The sequence below is a fragment of the Hyperoodon ampullatus genome, assembly GCF_949752795.1.
Source record: "Hyperoodon ampullatus genome assembly, chromosome: 20".
In the NCBI taxonomy this organism is placed as follows: Eukaryota; Metazoa; Chordata; class Mammalia; order Artiodactyla; family Ziphiidae; genus Hyperoodon; species Hyperoodon ampullatus.
Window position 1 is genome coordinate 4584930 of NC_136933.1, and position 23539 is coordinate 4608468.

At 51.3% G+C, this 23539-nt stretch overlaps 1 protein-coding gene across 3 annotated transcripts in view; it reads left to right on the forward strand.

Moving 5' to 3' along the window:
• Positions 1–23539, forward strand: part of ANK1 (ankyrin 1) — a gene marked incomplete at both ends in the record, with an annotated part of 213360 nt that overhangs the window by 116466 nt on the left and 73355 nt on the right. For all 3 annotated transcript variants that reach the window (XM_079726759.1, XM_079726757.1, XM_079726758.1), the window contains one exon: positions 5833–5934. In XM_079726759.1, the coding sequence (XP_079582885.1) occupies positions 5833–5934 (102 nt within the window). The remainder of the gene's footprint in view (positions 1–5832; positions 5935–23539) is intronic.

Consider the following 23539-nt stretch of genomic DNA (forward strand, 5'->3'; position numbering starts at 1 on the left):
GCCGAGGCGAGCGGCGGGCGCCTGTATTTTTAGCCTGATGCCGCTTAACTTGCTGGCGCTCCGCGCGCCGCCGAGCAGATAACGGGGGAGGGGAGCCGGCCGCGGGCTCGGATTTCCGCGCCGGCGCCGGACGATGGCAGCGCGACCGCGCAGGTCGGGTCCAGACGCAGCGGTGAGTGCCAGGCCGGCCCGCGCCGGGCGGGGTCCCCGCCGCCGCCGCGCCCCCCGCCGCGGGCTCGCCGGGCGCCGGCCGCCAACTTTCCCGGCGCGGGCGCGGGCGCGGGCGGGAACGCGCGCCAGCCGCCCTTCTGTTGCCTCACGTCCGCGGGCGCCGAGGCTTCTATAGCGGGATCCAGAGGAAAATTCCTCTGGCCTGGAGGCCGCCGCCGCGGAGGGGCTGGTGCCGGGAGGCGGCCGGACCCGTGGCCGGGCGGCCGAGCGGGCGCGCGGAGGTGCCCGGCGGACAGTCCCGCCGGGCTGACTCTGCGGTGGGGGTCGACCGGCCGCCCCTCGCGGGGACCAACTCGGACCCGCGGGGATGCCCCGGCCTTGGCCTTGGCCGGAGAAGGGCCGCCTCGGGCGCCCGCGGCTCGCCTGAGTCCTAGACCTTAGAAACACGAGCGCCCGGAGGTCCAGAGTCAGCGGGAAATGAATGGGGGTGAGAGGGAGCCGGGGGCTCCCCCGGCGAGCTGTGCACTGTCCCCATTTTAGCAGTGGAATCGAGGTCTGGGAACTTGTTCGAGGCACAGCATCAAGTGGTGGAGCGGGGCTTCACGCCAGGTCTGTCCACCGTCAGGGTCCACTGTGGCTTTTCTCACATCCTGCATCACCCAGCCTCCCAGCATGAAGCTGGAAGAGCGCAGGAATGGACGGGGTTTTCTCCAAGGCCTTGTACTTGTGCGGAGAGGGCATAAGAGGACCCGGGACTCTGGCTTACACACCTCGTTTCCTCAGTGACACCTTTCATAGCACAACTTTCTGGAAAGAAAAATGAAAGAAACCTATTGAAAGCGCACACTGGGGCTCAGGGTTCACTTCTGTTTCTCTGTCGTCAGTAGCCTAATGCAGGGGCCACACAGGTGTGTGCAGGCGGGCACTGCCTGTCCTTTCTTGGAGGCCCGACCTGGGCTCCAAGGAACACCCGGGCGCTGAGTATGAAGGCACTCTCAGATGTGTAGGGCCACCCGCATATACAGGCCAAACACCGCCTGCTGTACTTGGACTTCTGGATGTGCTGCAGCCCCTCAGGAAAAGGTCCAGAACCTCTACTGGGAGTTCTGACAGTGACTCTGCCTTTTGCCCAAGCAAGACCCTTTGGGAAGGAGGTACTGTCTTATCACTGTTTACAGAAATTAATGAGGGCTTAGTTTCCATTCATCTTTTTAGATGAGATTTTGCACTGGTAGACCTTGAAAAAGCCAGTCATAATTTGTCCTGGGAAAACTGAGGCCATCTCAAGCCCCAGAGAAGGCATGAGGAGGCCCTGGGTTCTCCCACCTGGTCTAAACCTACACTCCGCCTGGCTCCGGTGTTTCGGCAGCCTCCCCTGCCCCTGGGTGCAGGCTTGCTGACATTTAGCTCCCTGCTTCCGGACTCTCCCTCCCCGGACACTGGAGTCCCCTCTGCTACTTATCTACTGCTATATTCGTATCTGCCCCACTCAGGAAGTGCAAGTTTAATAATAGTCAGGCGTCTCAGGTAACCCAGGGTTCACCTCCCTTTTCCGAACGAGCAGCCCTGATGAGAACTTGAGTCCCAAGAGGAATTCCATTCCCTTCCTTTCCCCTCTGCTTCCCTCCTCCTGAAGCGAGGGCTGAAGTGGGCACAGCCTCTGAGTGCAGGCGGAAGGCTCCCTCCAGCCAGAGCTGAACTGGAGTGGAATCTCTGGGCACTAGGACATGGCTAGTGAGGAAGCACTGCTTAGATTCCTGCCCAGCCAGGATTCGCTGTGTGACCTCGGACAAGATGCTTAACGTCTCTGTGACTCATTTCCCTCATCTGTGAAGAGGAGACAATGAAAGTACCTGCCTCTGGGGATGATTGGGAGGAGCCAGTGAAGTCGTTGGTGCAGGGGGCTTTAACACATAGGAAGGGCTTTATAAAGGTAACTTGTTTCATTGTGAACAGAAGCTCGGGGACATCACATGGCTTCATCTGTAGGGATGTGGGCCGGGTGTGCAATGAGATGTGTGTGCCCCCTCCTCTCCTCAGTGCTGGCAGTTTTCTCACGGGTAAAATTAGGTTAAAATAAAGCTCAAGGTGAGGAAGGGGCGAAGGCGCAAGTGGGCAGCCTTGCTGTGGGTGCTCAGAGGGGTGACAGCTCTCGGTGGTGGTACAGGGTTTAGGGCCATCGTGGACTGATTTTTCTGGACGCAACGAGCAGCCTTCTTTAGCTCCTCTGGTCTCTCTGCACAGAGAGGCCTCTCTGAGGCTGCCCTGCAGGGACGGGGCACTCAGGGAGGGCCAGGGACACTGCTCCAGTTTATCCTAGTGCTGAGATAGTCTGGTTCGTATTTTGTCATTATTGTTGTTTTTCTGCTTGGTATTTACTCGGGTAAATATTCTAAATGGAGCATATTGGATTCTTTGGACTCTCTTTCTGCCCTCCTGGGTGACAGACTGTTCCTAGACGCACCAGGAAACGGCACCTGGGACGGGTCATTAAGTTGCAGGAAATTGAGTTAGAGATTCAGCAGAACAAGATGACGAGAGTGGGTCTCATATTCCAAAGAGGGCCATTTGCTCTGCAGCTGAAATATTCTCCGGCACCTAGGAGGTGCCCACTGCGTGCCTGTGGAATGGATCACTTTCTAACTCTGTCACTTTGTTTTCCAAATCACGAGGGCAGAGACCTATATTCAGAATTTTTACTCTCTCTCTTTGCTCTAGCAGGATTCTGGACTTGAAACAGGACCTCGGGAAATAAGTTGTAGAATTAAAACTGGGGGATACACAGTGGAATGACACCATTATTACCTACAATCCACCTGTAAGATACCCTGAGGCTCCTACCTGGGTCCTAACGACTCTATGCCCAGAGAAGACTAAAAAGAAAATGAAAAAGCCTTAGCAATTGAACTTCAGCTCTAACTATCTAGGTGACCTTAGCCGGTCACTTTATTTTCACCATCAGTTTTATCATCAGGGAAGGGAAGGACTGGGACTGGATGATTCCTTCCTAGAGGCCTGTCTTGGCCTCAACGCAGCAGGTCAGGGTCAGAGCCGGGACCTGCCGGGGACCCTTTCTCTGCCGTAGATTCACTGTTTAATTGGGAAAGGCATGGGGGCCCTCCCAGCCCCTACACCTGTCATGGCTTTCTGGTCACCCTCAGGTTTGAAATCGCTGAGAATGCACCTCAGGGTCAAGGGCAGTAGGAAGGTTTTGGCTTGATTCAGGGAGTCCTGGGCTGAATCCCTGAGTGTTAACTATCACAGAACTTGGGCACGTTATTAACCTCTCCAAACCTCAGTTTTGTCACCTCTAAAATGGACATAATAATTATACCTGCCTCACAGGTTGTGATCAGGATTGAAAGATAGAATTGATTGATATTAGTATTATAATTTCATGGTTCAATTAGACACACAACAGAAACTATTGAGGCTTCTTCAGCCTCATCCAGATTGGGCTTCCCCAGCCCTCTGTTTATCTGCTTGTCTGTCTGTCATAAATATTCTCCTTTGCTTCCTAGATTCAATGCTTTGAATCGTGACAGTGTCATTAGTTGGTGTTACATCTATTTGTATCCACCATGCTTAGGTTTTCATCCCACATCCTATGATTGTGCTGCAGAAGATAGTTTGGACAAGTGGGAGATGTGTCTCTCTCTAATAGTCTCATTTTGGGGAAATAATGTACTATATTTTTTTCCAGACAGCTGAGTCCAGACAGGCTTTCTGAACCAGCAGGCACAGGCAGACATTTTCAGAGGGACTGAACCTTGAGCCTGATTTTTCTGGGAATCCAGCTTATGAGGAGCCAACAGATTAATCCTCACCTGAGGTGGCAGGGACGGGGGCACAGGGCAGCCCTCCAGTGTGAAGATCTGTAAGGCTGGAGAATCTTTCCTGCCCTGGATTAACTGTTTAATTGGTGAAGGTGTGCAGGCCTGCTTTGGTTTAATTGTAGGACACTGAGATTGTTGGCCGTAGATTTTGAATCTAACATGTTTAGGGACCATCATCCCTGTGACTGCTCTAGCAGAGTACCACAAACTTGGTGGCTTAAAACAGGAGAAGTATCTTCTCTCACAGTCTGGAGGCCAGAGGTCTGAATCAGGGTGTTAGCAGGGCCACGCTCCCTCCGGAGGCTCCAGGGGAGACTGTTCTTGACCGCTTCTAGCTTCTGCTGGTTGCCAGCTTCCTTGGCTTGTGGCCGCGTCACTCCAACCTCTGCCTACATCTCATGTGTGTGTATGTGTGTGTGTGTTCACTGGATTTAGGGCCAACCTAGGTAATCTAGGACAATCTCATCTCAAGACCCATAACATAATTACATCTGCAAAGACTCTTTTTGCAAGTAAGGTCACATTCAGAGGCTCCAGGGGTTAGGGTGCAGGCGTATCTTGGGGGGCCACGGTTCAGCCCACTACAGCACGTTCTTGGAGGAGAGGAGCATGGAAGGAGACGGAGCACCCCTGGGTGGAGCTTCTGGAGGAGCAGCATAAGCCCCCCAACCCTAAACTCCCCCCGCTTCACACGTGGCTTGTCACGTGACAGCTGTCACCTGTTAAACTCACCCAGAGTGCACACCGTGTGCAAGCACCGCGCTCAGCGCTTGTGCTGATGTAATAATTATAATCATGTATAACATTTCCTTTCAGCTTCACAGCCAGGGTGTGGGAAAGGCCTTGTCCCCCTCCCTCCCTGGCTTACCGATGAGAACACAGGAGCAGGGGTACCTGCAGACTGTAGGGCCCCCCCTAGACGCAGGGGAGCTACTCGGAGCCCCTGCAGTTGTCTGCCATCCCCCCAGCTCTCACTCTCCGGCCATCATTCATCTCTAATACAAATCAATGTCCTGGGCAGGATCTGGATGTGCCTGTAGGTGGCTGAGCCTCAGCATACAGACCCCAAGTGCTTTATCGTCATTCAGGAAAACTGGCAAGAGGCACCTGCCTGGTCAGGTGGCAGAACCAGACTGCCTGCTGTGCCTCTTCCCTGCTGTGTGAACCTGCACAAGTCACTTGGGCTCTCTGGGCCTCCGTTCCCTCATCTGTAAAATGGGGACGGCAATAGTACTTACCTCTTGGGGATATTTTAAATGACGAAATGCATCTCTGTGTGTGTGTGTTGATACATATTATATGTCAAGTGCCGATAATGGTTCTGGGCACGTAGTAAGTGCTACGCGCTGTTTACTTAAAAACAAAACCACAAAATAGCATCAAAGAGCTTGCGTCTGGTTCCTGTGGTGCCTCCATCTGTGACTCAGTGGGTGGGGCTGGGCCGTGTGCTTTGGGCTCCTCAGGAGGAAGGCGGAGCCCGTGGAAGCATCGAGGCAGTGAGACGCCAGGCCTGCTGAGCGGTCACTGGTGGAATGGGAACCCTATCGAAGGCCGGCCCCTCCCGGGTCCTAGCCAAGATCGCTTGCTCATAAAAACATCAAAAGGAAGGGAGGCTGGGCTCTGAAGGCCACCCTGCACGTGGGCCGAGAGCGGTCTGTCCAGGGGCTCCAGGCCCATACACGCCTGGGGACCATGGTGGGCACCTGAACAGGAGGGTGTGCTGGCTGCCGCCGTGACCTTGGCCCTTTTTCACAGCTCTGGGCTTGAATGGATCATGAGATCTTTGTCACACAGACCCACTCACAGCTGCTCTTTCTCCTCACAGGCCGACGCTGCTACCAGCTTTCTGAGGGCAGCGAGATCAGGTAACTTGGACAAAGCTTTGGACCACCTGCGGAATGGGGTAGACATTAACACCTGTAACCAGGTAAGTGAGATGCAGGGTGCAGGCAGGCATGTGGTCTCTGAAGAGCGGCTCTTGCCTGGTGCCCTTTCCTGAAGGCTTGAATCTGACGCTATTCACCTTTTCCCAGTGGCCTCAAACATCCCTCAGGGCTCCCGCCCGCTGAAGGCCCTAGCCCTGGTGTTTGTGGCCCTGCAGCGGCCCAGGGCCCCATAGAGAAGCGCTGGTGCGCGAACAGTGTGGGCTGCACCCGGCTCCATCCCCTGCGGCCTCTCCCCTTAGAAGTCTCGGCTGGTCCCTGCTTCGGTCTTAAAATTTGCGGCCTTTGAAAGTGGGCTGGAGGAAGGGCCTTTGAGGGATGCTGTGTCAGTGGTGACATTCATCTCCTTTGTCCACCAGCGGCCTTTGTGGGTGTGCTGCTGGGCTGAGAAGGAAACAGTGCTGAGGACTTGCTCCGTCCTATGCTGACAGAGACTGAGAACTAGTGCGGCTGAAAGGGCTTCTCTGGATGTTTCTGGTGCTGAGTGACAGGGCTTGGTTGGGGGAGGGGGAGGGGACTGAAAGTGTGCAGGATGGATTGGAAGACAGAGAGTCAGGTTTGGGGCCAGAAATCTAGGCGCTGACTGAATCATCTTACTCCCAAGAAGGAGGACAGGGGTGTGGCCAGGGCCGTGGATCGGATGACTCTTGTTGTGTTTGTTTCTGCCAGTTGTTCAGGTACACAGCTGATTCCGTTTCTGGTTGAGAAGAAAGTTACCGATTGTGACTTTTTAAAACATCATCTTAACCATTAAAAAAATTGTTTTAAATTGTGGTGAAAAAGCACATAACATAGGATCGACCATCTTCAGCGTTTGTAAGTGTACAGTTGAGTGGCCTTAAGTACATCCATGGATGTCACCACCCTCCATCCCTGGGGCTCTTTTCATCTCGTAAAACGGAAACTCTTCACCCATTAAACAGCAACTCACTCTTCCCTCCTCTCCAGCCCCTGGCGACCACCAACCTCCTGTCTGCCTCTAGGAATCTGACTGCTCAGGGTACCTCATGCATATCAGTGGACGCATGCAGTGTATGTCTTTTGTGACTGGCTTATTTCACGGAGCACGGTGTCCTCAGGGTCCATCCGTGTTGTGCTGGACTGGATGACTTTTACAAGCCAGCAGGGGAAATACCAGGAATGCAGCTTCACTTTTCCGCTGGCGGCGTGCCTCTGGCCCCGGCCCCTCAGCCTCACTTTCCTGGCCCTCATCCTACTTAAGACGGACACTACCCTGTGCCAAGACCCCTTTTGGATCCAGCTGGTCTTCTGTGGTCTAAATCCACAGCTGGAAGATCAGAGAGGATGGGGCGGGGGGGAGGGTGTGACGGGAAACAAGTAGGTGTGTGATATGAAGCAGCGGCCATGGCCATGAACTTCAGAGGGGAGACAGGAGTGTGGATGGACTTGGGGGTGCAAACTAGATGGGGAGAAGCAAGCCCCCCTTGTGTCATCCCTCCACCCAGATATCCCAGCCTGCACACGTCCACAGGCCTGAGGACATTCGAGGTGATTCTAAGTACATGTACAGCCCTAAAGGTCGCCTTTGGAGAGATTGACACTCTGGACCCATTTCTTTCTGGGGAGAAACAGTAGGAGCAAAGTCTGGGGGCCAGGGGAGAGTCCTGAGATCAGAGGGCTCAGGAGAGGGGCTGTGTGAGTTGTGGTGTCGCCAGCCACCCCCCGGCCCCGTGGGGACGCCCGCGGATGCATTTCTGGGCGGCAGGGATGCGCGTTCTGGCTTCCTTTGTTCAGGCCCAGAAACCCAGCTGAGTGTCCGCAGTGCGCCTGCTTGAGACGCACCAGCCCCTCAGAGGCCTTCCAAGGGTTAAGACGCCAGCTCTCAAAGGAGCCACTTAGCAGAAATGGGGGCAACGGCACGTCCCTAAGCCCTGAGCCCGAGCTGATTTTCCGCGTGAAATTGGAAGATTCTGACGACACCGGGAGGGAGGGGCTCGGTCCTGATCGGGCAGCTGCTGGTGAGGCCCCGGCGTGCGAATGGCCTGTCCCTCTGCCCTTGCTCCTCTAAGGCACCTCCTCCTCGGTTCATCTCAGGCTCCACGAGCGTGAGGCAATGTTTGCACTTCACGGACACGCTTTCCGCTGGGCTTAGCGCCAGAGGAAACTGCTAACCGCTGCAGGCGAGGAAATAACGTGGCGGGCGGCTGTGTGAAAGGAGGGCTCCCCAAGGTGCGCAGCCCCTCCTGCTGGTTGAGCCCCGCGGCTCCTTCACCCCCTCCCCCAGATCTGGGCCCTGCTGCTGCTCTTTGTCTTGTGCTGCCGCAGGGGCAGGGCTGCAGACCCGCCCGGGAGTGCCAGCGTCGCTGGAGCCTCCTTCTGGTGTTAACGGGCGATTTGGCTTTTGCTCTGAGTGGAGCGTGTTGGCCGGGGGGAAGGGAGGAGAGGACTGGACGGTGGGGCGCAGCGGGGCCAGGACTTGAACCTGGGTTAACCTCAGCGCACCATCCGGGCAACGCCCTTGCCCTGTGATGCGCACAGACCCCTCCTCCTTATGGGATGCGAGCTTCTTCTCTTTAAAGCGCGCATTCGCTGTTTTGAAAAGATAAAAAGCCAGGCTCTTGTCCTGGGGTCATGGCTCGAGAATTTGCTTTTGCTTGAATGTTTGGAGCCAGTGGACCATGAGAGCAGTAATATGGCAAATGCTGATCCTTATATAAGCAACACGCTTTCAAAGAGTATGTTTCGTGGAAAGGATAGGAGTTGTTTGCCATCCTCGGAAATAATTACGCTAAGTAGTGTGGAAAGAGGCTTATTTAAGAGACGTCTGAGTATTCAGGGCAGCTTTCTTATTGCATAGATTATGTCTACTGATTTTGATCACCATGATTACAGTTATAGAAAATTATAGAAAAGAACAAGTCCACACGCAAGGACACATGTCTTCATGTGCCTACGTCAGTATCTTTCCATGAATACCCGCATCTTTCATTGATCCAAGCATTTTTCCAGCTTCAGACCCGGGGAGCCAGTGTCTTCCTGGATACCCCCTCACGTGTAGAGCTGGGCTTTAGGAATTTAGTGGTTAAAAAAAGAAAAAAGCCATCATCGTCATCGTCTCTGAACTATAGTCTACTGGCTGTGAGAGCTGTTAAGTCAAAGAATCACGCAAATGGATCTGCAGACCCAACTATGTTAGGAGCCATGAGGAAAGGCAGAGGGTATTAGGAGACTGTGTGAGAAAGATGTGGGGTAGGCCTGGAGGTCAGAGAAGACTCCTAGAAGAGGAGATACTGAGCTGAGGGGTGAGACGGGGTTAATGAGGGAGGGGAGGGAAGAACATTCCAGAGGCAGAGAAAAGCCTGGAGACTTTAGTGGCGGCCAGAACGGCTGCAGGCGGAGGGAACAGGGACCAGATGAGGCCGGAGAGGTGACCTCAGGGCTGTGCTGGACCCGAGAGGCAGGGGCCGTGGCCACAGCAGCCAACAGCTGGGTCAGCGTGCCCCAGGGCCCGAGCCCTGTGCGTGTGCATCACGAGTGTGGGCACGTGTGCGCCAGGGTTTCCTGCTGCGCCCCACGTTGACCCTCTGATTGCCGAGTGAGGAGAAGGGTCTTGGGGAGGGACCAGAACGGCGGGAGCAGGGGGACTGACCGAGAAGAATGGAGGATTTCAGCCTTTGCCCATCTGCACAGCTGCATCCGTGTGTCCTGGTAGAGCATCCACCCGGCTTGTAGACCCGGGTAAGGATTCTGCTTTTTATCCTAAGAGCCGAGGGGAGTGACCACAGATTCAAGCACAGGGGTGACAGGGCCGCAGGTGCCCACTGTGAGCACGACAGGTGGCAGGGCCCACAGGTGGATACAGGGAAGCCAGTTATAACAGCGGTCCCCAACCTTTTTGGCACCAGGGACCGGTTTCGTGGAAGACAGTTTTTCCACGGATGGCGGTTCGGGTGGTAATGCAAGCGATGGGGGAGCGGCTGTGCAACCCAGTTCCTAAGAGGCCGTGAACCAGCAGTGCTGCGTGTCCGGGGGGTGGGGGACCCCTGGGTTATAAGATGCCAGCAATAGTCCAGGAGAGACACGCCGGAGGCCCGGATCAGGGTCGTGGCCATGGGGATGGATGAGTTGGATGGGGGTGGGAGGCTTCAGCAGGGACCCTGCTGAAGGGTGTCTGGCTTGTGCGGGCTGTGGAGGCTGGCACCGCTCACGGACAGAAGAACCGGGAGCAGCCTCGGTGTGTGGAGGGCTGGGCGGGCATCCTCTTAGGGAGTCTTTGAGGAATCCGGTGAAATATACAGTAAGCAATTGCATATTTGAGCCTGGGACTCAGATGAGAGGTCCAACCCAAAGATAGACATTTGGAAGCCACTCAGCACTCAAGGAAGTGGAACACTGGCGTTGGCTGATGAGAACAGGGCTGAGAGGTGTGTTGAATCTAATCCCCCAGTGTCTTTGTGGGGGTCATTTCACACGTATTTATTAAACACCTTGTTTGTGCCAGGTATCAGGCACTGAGCAAGATAGACAAAAGAGACAAAGTCTGTGCCCTCGTGACATTTATAGCTGGTGAAGAAGACAGACAGTTAGCAAGAAAAGGAACAGATATATAACATCAGCTAATGAGACATCCCATGAAGGAGGGAGGGAAAGGGGTCTAATCTAGGGGGTAGTTAAGGCAGGCCTCTCTAAGGGGATGATTTAAAAAGAGGTAAGGGAGAACCACGTGGTTTCTGGAGGTGAGCGTTCCTGGGGGAGGGGATGTGCTAAGGTCCTGGGGCAGTGGTGAGCTTGGTTTGTTTGGGGAAAAGCAAGAACAGCGTGGCCGCGATGGAAGGATGGAAGGGAGGCACGGTAGGCGTGGAGGTGGGAGAAATTGCCGAGGCGGAATCTTGAAGGGCTTTCGGGCCACGGTGAGGATCTGGATTTTGCTTCAAGGGTGATGGGACGCCTTTGGAAGGTGCTCCATCTAACTTAGGTATTTAAGAGATCGCCCTGGCTGCCGTGTGGAGAATCGACTTGGGGCACAGGGACAGAAGCGGGGAGACTGGTGGGGGGGAAGCTGAGGCAGGGGACCAGGCACAATCCCGAGGGGGCTCTGAATAAGGGGGGAGAAGGTCGGGAGCGAAGCCCAAGGACTTGCCCCCCCAGGCTCGCAGCGTTGTCGGCCTGGCTGTAGTGGTCTCAGCACACATGGCACGGGGCATGTGGGGACCAGGGGCCTTGACTCAGCCCGGGACCGTGTCATTCTCACACACGGCAGTGGGCTGGTTGGGTCATGTCTCAGCTCAAAAGTCATTGTGAAGACACAGTTGTCTCCAGGGCCTAAAGCAATGTCCGCTGTCGTCACCCCGATCCTCTCACAGCTCAGCCGTGTCCGACCGTACAGCACAGCAAAGTCGTCTTACCTGTCCGAGTAGATGCTAAGCGACCTGGTGGCGAAGCCCATGGCTGCCTCTGCCCCTCAACACCCGGCACACGACGTGTCATATGGTCGATACTGGCTTGAATAAATGGCTCCATAATTAGACACATGCTAACAGCAGCCTCATGTGTCCAACTTCCAGAATTATTGCGAGATTACTTATATCAAATTAAAATATCTTATTATGGAGGCCATAGCAAGAAAAAAACATACTTTCTGGGATGCACTAATCGACCTTACGTGCTTAGCAGTTAGCCCAATAAAAAGAGAACGAGAGGACAGCAAGTCAAGAGCCTCTGTTCTTCCAAATTCCTAGAATTGCCGGGTCTACATGGGGCGCCACTGGGAACAGCCAGCTGTAACTCCAGGGGTGAAAAACCTCACTATTTTAGGTTTCTGCTCTGTTCTTATGACGCTCACAAACCCTGGCTCATTGGCCTTCTTGATAGGAATAAAGGAAATTTCACTCCAACAGGAGAAGCCTTGTTGTCTTCAGTGCTGGCATAAGGCAAAGAGTTAGAAGAAGGATTTTCTGGAGCATCCCAGGCAACCTCCATCCCCTTAGCCTGTCTTATTCTTCTCCGTGGTACTTACTACTGCCTGACTTGCTATGCATCTGTGTCTCTCCTTATTACTCTCTGTCTTCCCTGCTACAGGGGAGGCACCTCGAAGGGAGAGGACTTTGCTTTATTCAGCGCTCCTTGTCAGGATTCTGCCTTGCGCATAGTAGGTGCTCATAAAATCAGTCAGTAGCTCTCCAGTCTGCTGTAACCACTAATGATGAAAACTTATTTATTTGACGCTTAGCCCATGTAGGAACTCCACCTAAGCACTGCCACTTTTTCTTTTTGAGTTTTTAAATTTTATTTATTTATTTTTAAATTTTTATTGAAATATAGTTGATTTACAATGTTGTGTTTGTTTCAGGTGTACAGCAAAGTGATTTAGTTATACATATATACATTCTTTTTTTACACTCTCTTCCATGATAGTTTATTAGAAGATATTGAGTAGAGTTCCCTGTGCTATACAGTAGGTCCTTGGTGGTTATCTCTTTTGTATACAGTCGTGTGTATATTTTAATCCCAAACTCCTAATTTATCCCTCCCTCCCTTCTGCTTTGGTAACCATAAGTTTGTTTTCTATGTCTGTGAGCCTATTTCTGTTTTGTTAGTGAGTTCATTTGCATCTTTTTTGTTTTTTTAGATTCCACATATAAGTAGTATCATATGGGATTTGTCTTTCTCTGTCTGGCTTACTTCACTTAGTAGGATCATCTCTAGGTCCATCCATGTGGTCGTAAGCAGTGCCACTTCTAAGAGCAGCGTGAAATAGTCCCTCTTAGGATGATGACTCTCCTGCCTGATGGTAGTTCTGGCACCAGCCACGCTCATCAAATATGTGGCAGTGTTTGCTGCCGTATCCAGAAGCTCGACCATCTGAGCAATCACAAAAACATAAACAATTTCCGACACAGCCCACGAGAGCACGTGAAACCACGCTAGTTCCATCGATGTTCCCTAAATTTCCACATGTGCCTTCCACGTGCACCCAGCATTGCTGGGTGCTTGTTTATCTTGAAGGTGAAGGGTTTTCAGCATTTCAAATAAAGGGAGAACCTGAACAAGAGCTACAGAATCATCTTTTCTACAGCAGCCAAGTGCCAAGTCTTTTGATCAGGATTTGTGATAATTGCTACCTTTCCAAATTATAGTCTTAGAACTTAGAGGAGATCTTGGCATTCCACTCCGTGTCACTTTATAGCTCAGAAAGCTGAGGTCTAGAGGTTACTTCTGAATATCTTCTGAGCTTTATAACTTTGGATTTGGAGAGATGGGCTGGCAAAGACCCCCTGAAGTTTCTCTGCTCATTCATGTACTCAACAAACATGTATGTTTACATTTTTCTTTTAATTCATATTTTTCCTTTTTTTTTTTTTTAAAGATGTTGGGGGTAAGAGTTTATTAATTAATTTATTTATTTTTGCTGTGTTGCGTCTTCGTTTCTGTGCGAGGGCTTTCTCTAGTTGTGGCAAGCGGGGGCCACTCTTCATAGTGGTGCGCGGGCCTCTCACTATGGCGGCCTCTCTTGTTGCAGAGCACAGGTTCCAGACGCGCAGGCTCAGTAGTTGTGGCTCACGAGCCCAGCCGCTCCGCGCCATGTGGGATCCTCCCAGACCAGGGCTCGAACCCGTGTTCCCTGCATTAGCAGGCAGATTCTCAACCACTGTGCCACCAGGGAAGCCCCATTATTTTCCTTTTTTTAAATGCATTTTATTTTATTGAAGTATAGTTGATTTACAATGTTCTGTTAATTTCTGCCATCCAGCCAAGTGACTCAGTTATACATATATATATATATATATATTCTTTTTCAGATTCGTTTCCATTCTAGTTCATCACAGGATATTGAATATAGTTCCCTGTGCTACACAGCAGGACCTTGTTGCTTACCCGTTCTCTATACCATAGTTCTATAAACATGTATTGAGCACTTAGAACACCCCCAGGGCCTTAGTAAACACTAAGTTCATCCATGCCCTGCTCTCAAAGAACTTGGAGACCAGTAAAGAAGTCCAGCTTGTAAATAGAAGGTTACACATCCAGCGCCATCCAGAATGAGGCTGTTCTCATTCACTTATTCATTCACTCAACACATTTCTTGAGCTGCTCTACTAAGCCACGCGCTAGCCACTCAGAGTGAGGGCTCCCCCATCACTTCTAGTCTGGGGGTGGTGGCTGGAGTGAGCCAGAGAAAGCCCTGGAAGGAAGAGTGGGAGTTTGCCAGGGAAAGTGGGAACGGGGAACTGCAGCAGGAAGGAGCAGACTGTGCAGAGAGAGGCAGGGGTGGCGGAGGGCACAGGCAGCAGGGAGGTCGGTGAGCTTGGGGTACATGAAACGTAAGAGGGGAGGATGGGGTGATCAGGCTAAGGAGGGTACGTCTGGATCAGGGCCAGTGTGGAGCCTGTTCGTCTTCTCTGGCATCATCTTTTTTTTTTTTTTTTTCGGCTGCACTGCTCAGCATGTGGGATCTTCGTTCCCGGACCAGGGATCGAACCCAGGTCCCCCTGCAGTGGAAGTGCGGAGTCTTAACCACTGGACCACCGGGGAAGTCCCCTCTGGCATCATCTCTTGCTTAGGAACTGCCGACAGGCGTAGAGATCGTGTTCAACTACATTGTTCCCTAATTCTACCTGCACGCCCCAACTCACACAGAAAGCCTCTCGAGACATGGTGTACCATACGATCACACGGTAACATTAAGCCTTCTGGAAATGTGCTGTTTGTTGCAGCTCTGGAATAGTGAAGAAGCAAGGGGAAGGGTGTGTGATTGCAGCCCCCGTGTGGGAGAGTGGTGGTCCGGGGTGTGCAGGTGTACAAGGGGAACACTAGACGCCCCAGCGCCTGGTTCCAGGGACTCTCCTGGAGCTCCGGTTCTTGCTAGAAAAGGGACTAGTGAAAAAGACAGAACCTGAAAACCTCCTTCCCCTGAATTATTTTAAATAGGTAAATTACTTCTGCATCGCGGCAGAAATGAGCTATTTGGTGTTCCTCTTGCTAATTACAGTGGCTAATTTACAGTTTGAAAGGAAGTTGATTGCTTGACATGAATCAGAGTGACCCACGGTGTTTTAAAAAATCACAGATTTCAGTTCTCTGGTGTCTCTGCTTTCCCAAGCCCTTCCAGGCACGGCCGCTTTGAAGGCTCACATCACCCCTGTGGGGTGGATAGAGCAGGTGCTTGATAAGTGAGGTCGGTGAAGAGGCAAAGAGTCTTCCTGAGCCGGAGCCGGGGCCTCCCAACCCCTAGCCTGGCCTCTGTGCACCGAACCCCACGGATGGGCTGACTGCTTTTATTTTCATTTCCCTTCCCTCTTGGTGAACGGAGAGTTAAGTGACTGCTTCAGGTATATAAAGATGTCCACTTGTAGCAACAGCGGGGACATCTCTGGGATCCAAGGGCATAGAAAGGGTGATGGCATCGTCAGGAAGGACCTGGAACATATTACAAGGAAAGCACACCCTCCAAAGTCCACGTTCTGGTATGATTGCTGTGAATTTACAATGTGAACACTAGATGTGGCATTCTTAGTCTGAAGAGACTAAGAAGAAAGATAGCTCTGTGTGTGTGTGTCAGGTTGTGTGTGTGTGAATTCAGTTCCGTCATCTCTTAGGGAACACACGGTGTGTGCCAGGCCCGTTTTTGTCATTTGTGACAACCATGTCCCTGAGTGTGTTTTGAGATTTTTCATTTAACAACAAAACGAATGCAGGGTAGTTGTTGAAAAATTCACACTTTGGGGCTTCCCTGGTGGCGCAGTGGTTGAGAGTCCGCCTGCCGATGCAGGGGACACGGGTTCGTGCCCAGGTCCGGGAAGATCCCAGATGCCGCGGAGCGGCTGGGCCCATGAGCCATGGCCGCTGAGCCTGCGCGTCTGGAGCCTGTGCTCCGCAACGGGAGAGGCCACAACAGTGAGAGGCCCGCGTACCGCAAAAAAAAGAATAAATTCACACTTTACAGAAATACAGAAAGTCAGTCTTCTGTAAGTCTCCCTTCTGCTCCCAACCCCCGCAAATCACTGTGCACAGTTTGGCAGGAGTCTTGTCGTATGTGTTTCTGCATCTCTATGTGCAAAAACACATATTTTTTTTTATTGCAGTAAAATTGCTTTACAATGTTGTGTTAGTTTCTGCTGTACAGTGAAGCGACTCAGCTCTATGTGTACCTATATCCCCTCCCTCTTGCGTCTCCCTCCCACCCTCCCTATCCCACCCTCTAGGTCATCACGGAGCACCGAGCTGAGCTCCCTGTGCTATGCAGCAGGTTCCCACTAGCTATCTATTTTACACGTGGTAGTGTATTTATGTCAAACCTCATCTCCCAATTCTTGCCACCCTCCCCTATTTTAGTTGTTTTCTGAGAGTGCGTACACTGATTCTGGAATTGTGGAATTAAGAGAAGCAGGCCTGTCATTTTGAAGATTCACAGGCTGAGGCCTTGCAGGTGAAGTGACACGTCTAGACATCAGGAGGACAGTTTAGGGGCCCTCGTCCCGTGTCCGACGTTCTCGCCTCTAAACCCCACTGCCCTGCTTCTGAAGAGCTGGTTCTTTTTATCCTACTAAAGGAATGCTGAGATCTCGGCCGTGGATTCTCTTTCTAGTCCACAGGAGATATTCTTAGCTGCTGAGCTGAATTTTAGAGTCCCGTTAGTCCCGTTGTCTCATTAACCTGACTGAGCTCACACTTTGCTCTGTGTCCCCAAGGGCCTCCAGCTCCTGCGGCCACTGGGCTGCTGAGTACAAGGGGGCTGCCCAGGTGTGTACGGAGAGGTGAGGGAAGGGGACGGGGTCGAGGCATCTCCTCCCGGAGCTCCCAGAGAGGTGTGGGTTTCTGGTTTTTTCTTTCTTTTTTTTTTTTTTCTTAAGATAATGAAAGCATTCAAGTGTTTTTCTCTCCTTGTGAATATCCAGTAACCTCTAAATCATAAGCGCTGCCGGGGTAAGGAGGTAAACTTCGATTGTAATACAGCAGAGCAGGGCACGTGCAGAGCTGGTCCTGTGCCTTTCCCTCTGACCGTACGCCCTCCTCTCAGTTTCTGAGCTTCTTCTACCTTCCTCGGCCCTGGACCGGAGACAGGATGGCAAAGGAGACGAGGGCTGATTTCCCGCCAGGGTGACAGCAATCGTTCAGCTCTTTCTGGCTTCCGATGTGTTAGATCCAGGGTCATATATTTTTAGCACACCTTTCCCACCAAGCGGTCTCCAGGGAGCCACGCGATAGCCAGGTCAGCAGGAGGCTGCGGTGAGGTGTGCGGGGGCCCTGCCCTGCCCTCTTGTCAGCTGGTTCCCACGTGGGGCTTCGGCTGCTCTCCGGGGTTCCCAGCCTAGAATGGTCTTCTCAACTCCGGTAAAGGCCGCCCCTCGCAGGGCCTGTAAAATAGGAGGGATGTGCGTGCTCAGCCTGTCACTCTGGCTTTGATCCTTACACGCGCGGGAACCCCAACGGGCTGCCCATCCTCTCCCGCCAGAGCCAGGGCCCAGAGTAACGCAGAGCTCTGCGTCCGCTTCTCTGACAACCTCTTCTAACCCTCACACACGGCTCCTTCCTACCCCCCACTTTCTTTTTTAAAATTGTAACATTTCAAACCTATAGAAAATTTGCAAGAACCGTACAAAGAACCCCCACATCTCCCTCACCCAGATTCTCTGCGACCTTTCCTCTCTGTTGATCTGTAATATGTACTACAGATGATGTAATTCCCCGTCACCCCTAAACAGCCGGTGAGTACACCCCAGAAGTCAGGACACTTTCCCATATGACGCAGAGTCTCTCCAAGAACGCCCTCTGGGATCGCTTGTCATGGCTTATCGGCCTCCTCCCACCTGGAATGCTTCCTCAGTCTTGGCCTGTTTCTCCTCTTTTTGACCGTCTTCTGTTCTGTAGTTTGAACCTCAGCTGCGTCTGCTGATGTTTCCTGGTGACCAGGCTGAGGCAGTGCATTCTTAGCAGGATCCCATAGAAATCATGGTCCCTTTCCACGCCAAGGATGTTAACCTTGATCACCTGCTGAAGTTGGTGTCTGCCAAGTTTTTCTACTGTGACATCATCCATTTTTCCCTCTGTAGTTGATCAGTATTTTCTTGGGGAGGAATATTCCAATATAATGCCAATATTCTGTTCCTCATCAAACTCCCAGCCACCACTCCTGGCATACACTGATGACTTCTGCCTGCATCACTACCACTATGGCGGTTCCAAGGAGTGATTCTCCATCTCCATCATTTCTCCTACGTTTATTAGCTGGCATTCCACTGAAGGATAAGCTTCCCCTTATCCCTCATTGATTTGTTTTTTATTCATTATTTATTTATAATGAGTCTGTTCAGACTCATGGGTTCCTGTTTTATTTGATGGGTTGTAATCTGATACTCTCATGACTTATTTTGATGTTCAGATCTAAACCAGGCCATTGGGAGCCCTTTCAATAAGCGGGCTCTGTGTTATGTGACATGTTTGCATCATTCTTGGTTTCCTTCCTTTCTGGCCTAAGTTATCCCAGCAGCATTTTGTACTTGTCCTGCCCCAGCCCTGGATCAGCCACTTTTCCAAGGCCCCCTGTTTCCTTTTCGTGGAGGCTGGTATGGAGACACCAAAATCTGATCACTTGGTGTGCCCACTGCTACTGCTTGTCATGTGTGTACACACATCTGTAACTATTTCTACATCTATCTGTGTATGTGTGTTTTTAAAAACCCATGAGATCAAGCCAATACTTGTAATCCTGGTCCAAGACCTCAGGGTTCTTCCTAGCTTTTCCTCTTTCCAGGCTTTAAATCCCTTCAGCCAGTGAGAAATCTGACTTCCACGGATTCGCATCATCCTTAACATGTTTGTTTATTCGCTCGATGTGCCAACCTCCCAAGCACTCCAGAGTGGCCCCCTCCTGCCTCTCAGATGCCTCTGCAGGGCACCCCTCTGGTTCACTGTCCTCCTTCCTCAGGTGCCGGCATCTTCCAGCTGGGAGGTGAGGGAAGGGAACAGGAAGAGGAGGGAAGATGGGAAAACCCCTGTTCCCTTTTGATTTCATTTCTGTTTGGGCTGAAAATTTAATGCAGGCAATTTGAGGAGCGGACCCAAGATTTATATTGTTGTAGCAATTTCTTTGCCAGCAGCTTAATTCATGCCCTCCTCTCGTTGAGCCCAGAGTGACAGTCACTCCCTCCTTCCTTTCCCATCACCTCTTGTTGCTCGTCGTTCCCTCTGTCTTTGGTTTCCATGGTCTCTGCCTTTCCTTCTTCCCTCACTCTTTCTCTCTTTCTCATCAATTTCAGGATTCGGAGTAGGGATGGCAACCCTTTCAAGCCTTTTCTCTCTCCATAGCTGTGTTTAGATTCTTATTTCCTACTCTGTTTCAGGGCTGCAGACCTGGAAATATGTAATGTCAGTGATCGTGCCCCACAGATAGGAACCAATAATGGAGCAAAGCTAGAGGTCACAAATGTACAGGTGGGTTGTTATTCGGGGAATTAAGCTTCTGTAACGTAGAGTGTAATACTTATCTTCCCTGGACAGATATAACAAGCTAATAGAGGATCCGGACTGGATGGGGAAGTAGCATATAAAATATAAGAACTAGGTGCGTGATCCTCTGTGTATACATCCTTGTCCTTTATGGGCGAGACCTTCACTCCTGGCTGACTGCCTGGGTAAAGTGGGTGTGGCCTGAAGGCAAGTTACCTGGAAACTCCTCCCTCACTATGCCTTGTTCCCCTCTGGGGCCCTCGGCTTCTTGACCTTCTCTGTCACTGCTCTGGCTTATTCTTCCAGGACTGCACTCCTTCCCTTCCCCATCGAAGCCTCGCCTGCCCAAGGCTCCATAGCCTCTGATGATAGGGCAGCCAATTAATCTGCTAAGCAGAGCCAATAACAGGGTAGTAGGTGCTTATGAATAAAAAGGCCATGCTTCCCAGCTGCTACAGGGGCACACACTGCTTAGCTCAAAGAAAGGGCGTAGGGGCTGGAATCATGAGGCTCAGGGGCTGTGGGGTGGCAGGGGCAGGTGGGCAGAAGGGTCCTCAGGACACAGCCTGAGGCTGCTCCAGGGCCAGCTGTGTGTGTGTGTGCAATCACCGGGTGTGAGAAAAGGAGTGGAACGGAGCGTGTCCACACGAGAACGCCAGCAGCAGCCTCGGAGTTGTTCTTGGAGTTTTCACAGCGGCAGAGGATCTCTGGACACCAAGGCCTCTCGGTTTGAAATCGTCCTCTGCTCTGGACAGGATGAGGGTTTAATTTCCTGTGACACGTCTACTGGATTTGTACATTGAGAAATCAGTTAGTGTAATTGGGGCAATCAGAGACGTGAAACAGAGGGATCATTTACTGAGAACAAATGTCTGGAATTGTCTATTTTGCCAATGGAATTTCTCACAGTTGGTACAAGAAAATACTCCAAATTAAATCATTCAGGCTGAATGAGACTTTATTTTTCTTCTTCTTCTTCTTAAAAATGTTAAAAGAAACACAGCCTGGCTGAGATCTCCTCCCCTCCCATCAGACAGATTGCTGCTCAGAAGGATCCTCTAGACTGACATTTTACCTGAAAAAAACAGAGCAAAGGCAGATGAGAAACTCCAGGTGTGCATGATGTTTGGCATGAATATTTTTGCCCCAAAAGATCCTAAAATGGTTGTCTGCCGTGTTAAGACCATGTGGGACGAGATCATATGGGACCAGGTGGCCTCAGAGGCTCAGGATAGGGAGTTTCTAGGATGTAAAAAGCTTCGAAGAACATTGCTCCCACCCTAACAGAGAGAGAAAAGCTTGGATAATCTACAGAATTACAGTTTTCCCTGAGCCCATCAGAGGGCTGAGGCCACAAGGCAATGGACTTTTAGTTGAATTCCAAAAAGGGTTGAGCCCTCCGAGGAGAGGGCCACCATTTCAGCTTTGGCAGATGCAGGAGAGAAAAGCAGTTGCCGTACAAGCCAAAGTCTTAACAGACTCTTGCAGGCCAGTGTGGCTTGAGTGTGTCTGGAGCCCCAGGCCTCCACCAGGTGCTCCTGAGAAATAGTGGGGTAAATCGGGAGACCAGAGGACACCCATGGGCAGCACAGGAGAGCAGGTGGTGCCTGTGACCGTGGGGTTGGGGCGTGGCCCCAGACTCTTCCCTTGTGTGAAGCCAAAACAGACCCTCTCCCCTCCAGACCTCATGCAAAATCCCTTCTCCGGAGGGGGAGTAGTGGCAAACTCCCTCTGCCCCTGGGGAGGGTAGGAAACCTGCCAGCCCCAGGACATAGGCAGAGACCCAGCGCTGCTTCAGGAAAGGGGGAGGCACAACCCCTGTACTCCTAGGGAGGGCGGGAAGCCATTTGGGGCCAATAACTAACTGCCTTATACCAATAAAAAGCAGAGGTCTGCTACCACTGGGGGAGGAGCAAGGGAATCTCACTCAGCACCAAGTATAGAGACAAGCAGGTTTTGCTGCTGCAGAGAAGAGGGGGAAAATGATGAAAACAATAAAAATCCCACCTTTGAGGTCCAGGAGCAAAGCCTGCCTAAGACTGAAGCTGGAGCAGGACAAAAGAGAAGCTCTGCTGCTACCTTGTAGCAAGGAAGAGCATAGGACTGCTGGGAGGGGGCACGAGCGTGGAGAAAGACCCCGACCGAGGCACAGGCACATAAGGATGGCTGGAAGCTGCGCGGCAATCAGGAACACAGAACAACCCTCTGGCACCTTAGCTCCTACTCTGAGCTCCGGGTGACAGCAGCCTACCTCTGGAATAATCTGAAGGCACCAGTGGTAACAACAAAACCCAGACGCAGGTCAGCTCCTGACTAGATTGACTCAGCCCCCATCCCCAGCCCTGTGCTAACAGCTTCACAGAAGCAGAGGCATGTCCATTTCCAGGCACAAATTATTTCAGTCTCTACTGCTCTTCTATATATAGTGTCTGGCATTCAATTAAAAATGACAATACACACAGTAAGGAAACAACAACAACAAAGCATTGTCAATAGACAAAGCAATCAACAGAACCAGACTTAGAGATGACCTGGATATTGGAACTATCAGATGGACTTTGAAATAACTATGCTTAATATGTTAAAGGATCTAGTAGGAAAAGGGGACACCATTCATGGACAGATAGGGGATTTCAGCAGAGAGATGGCTACTGTAAGAAAGAGCCCAATGAAATGCTAGAAATTTTTAAAAACTTTCATGGCAATGAGGAATTTCTTCAACAGGCTCAAGCGTAGACTGGACACAGCTGAGGAAAGAATCAAAGAACTTGAAGACATGTCGGTAGAAATGAGCAAAATTGAAACAAAAAATAGAAAAAGAGTGATGAAAGAAAAACAGAAAAGAGCAGTCAAGGGCTGTGGAACAAAATCAGTTAGTCTAACATGCGCGTAACCGGAGACCCAGAAGCAGGTGTCTTCGGGAAGAAGAATTTGGCAAGCTGGCATTTTCCTGAGAAAAGCGTGTGGTTTAAAAAATGCCCATAAGTAGCTACTGCTTTATTCCCTAGCTTCTAATTTAGCTGAAGAAGTTCCTCTACTATCCCTCCACCTCCTTCTTGTTTATCTTCTACACCCAGTTATTTGGGGGAAGAAATATGTGATTTCTCCCCGTTATCCCCCTCAGTATTCTGTCTGCCATTCAGCATGGAGTGGAGTGGCCGTCAAGTTAGCGAGACTCACTGAAAAGGTGCCAGGAAGATTCAGCAGCCTGCCTTTTACTCTTAGCCAATAACTTAAACTTGATTTGACTCAAATACAACACACGGATCCTGATTTTAAAGAGGTGGTAGATTGCAGTTTGTCTCTGTCCATAGTTTTAGTTCAGAACAAGTAGCTCCCAGAATTTGCACCCCTCCCCCCTTCAGATTTGAGCAACAACAAGTCTGCTTAAAGAAAAAGAAAGCATGGGGCTTCCCTGGTGGCGCAGTGGTTGAGAGTCCGCCTGCCGATGCAGGGGACACGGGTTCGTGCCCCGGTCCGGGAAGATCCCACGTGCCCCGGAGCGGCTGGGCCCGTGAGCCATGGCCGCTGAGCCTGTGTGTACAGAGCCTGTGCTCCGCAGCGGGAGAGGCCGCACCAGTGAGAGGCCCATGTACGGCAAAAAAAAAAAAAAAAAAAAAAAGAAAAAGAAAGTATGAAATGTAGTATTTATCCATGAAACGCTCTTTTGAAATACTGGAAGTGGTCACCTGCCTGGACTAGTTGTGCCTCTAATAAGACAGGTGTACAAGCTCCTTTGGGTACATACACCCTAAACTTGTTTTCAAGCTTTCAGCGACTTCAGCTGCTGGATGTGGCCATCCATCCATCTGCTGAGGCCAGTTGCTGGAGAAAACTTGCTGCAGTGGGTCTGGATGTTTGTACGTTCCTGGAATCCAGATGCTTCATGGAAGAAAGAGGAGGGCACTTGATGAGAAGGGCCGGGAGCACAGTTTCTAAAATCTGAGCTCATGGGTTTAGAATTTAAACTCAGACATGTTTAAACTCACGTTACCATTGTTAATGGACTTGCACCCCTGGCTGTGTGCTGTGCAGACTGCCCTGAAAAGCCCTCTGTGAAGCTTTCCTGACCCCTTAACCAAGCAGCTCCTTTCTCCTCTGTGCTACTTTCAGTCTTATACCTGCATTTTGGGCATTTTTCACGCGATTTTGCGTTTATTTTTATGCATCTCCTCTCTGTCC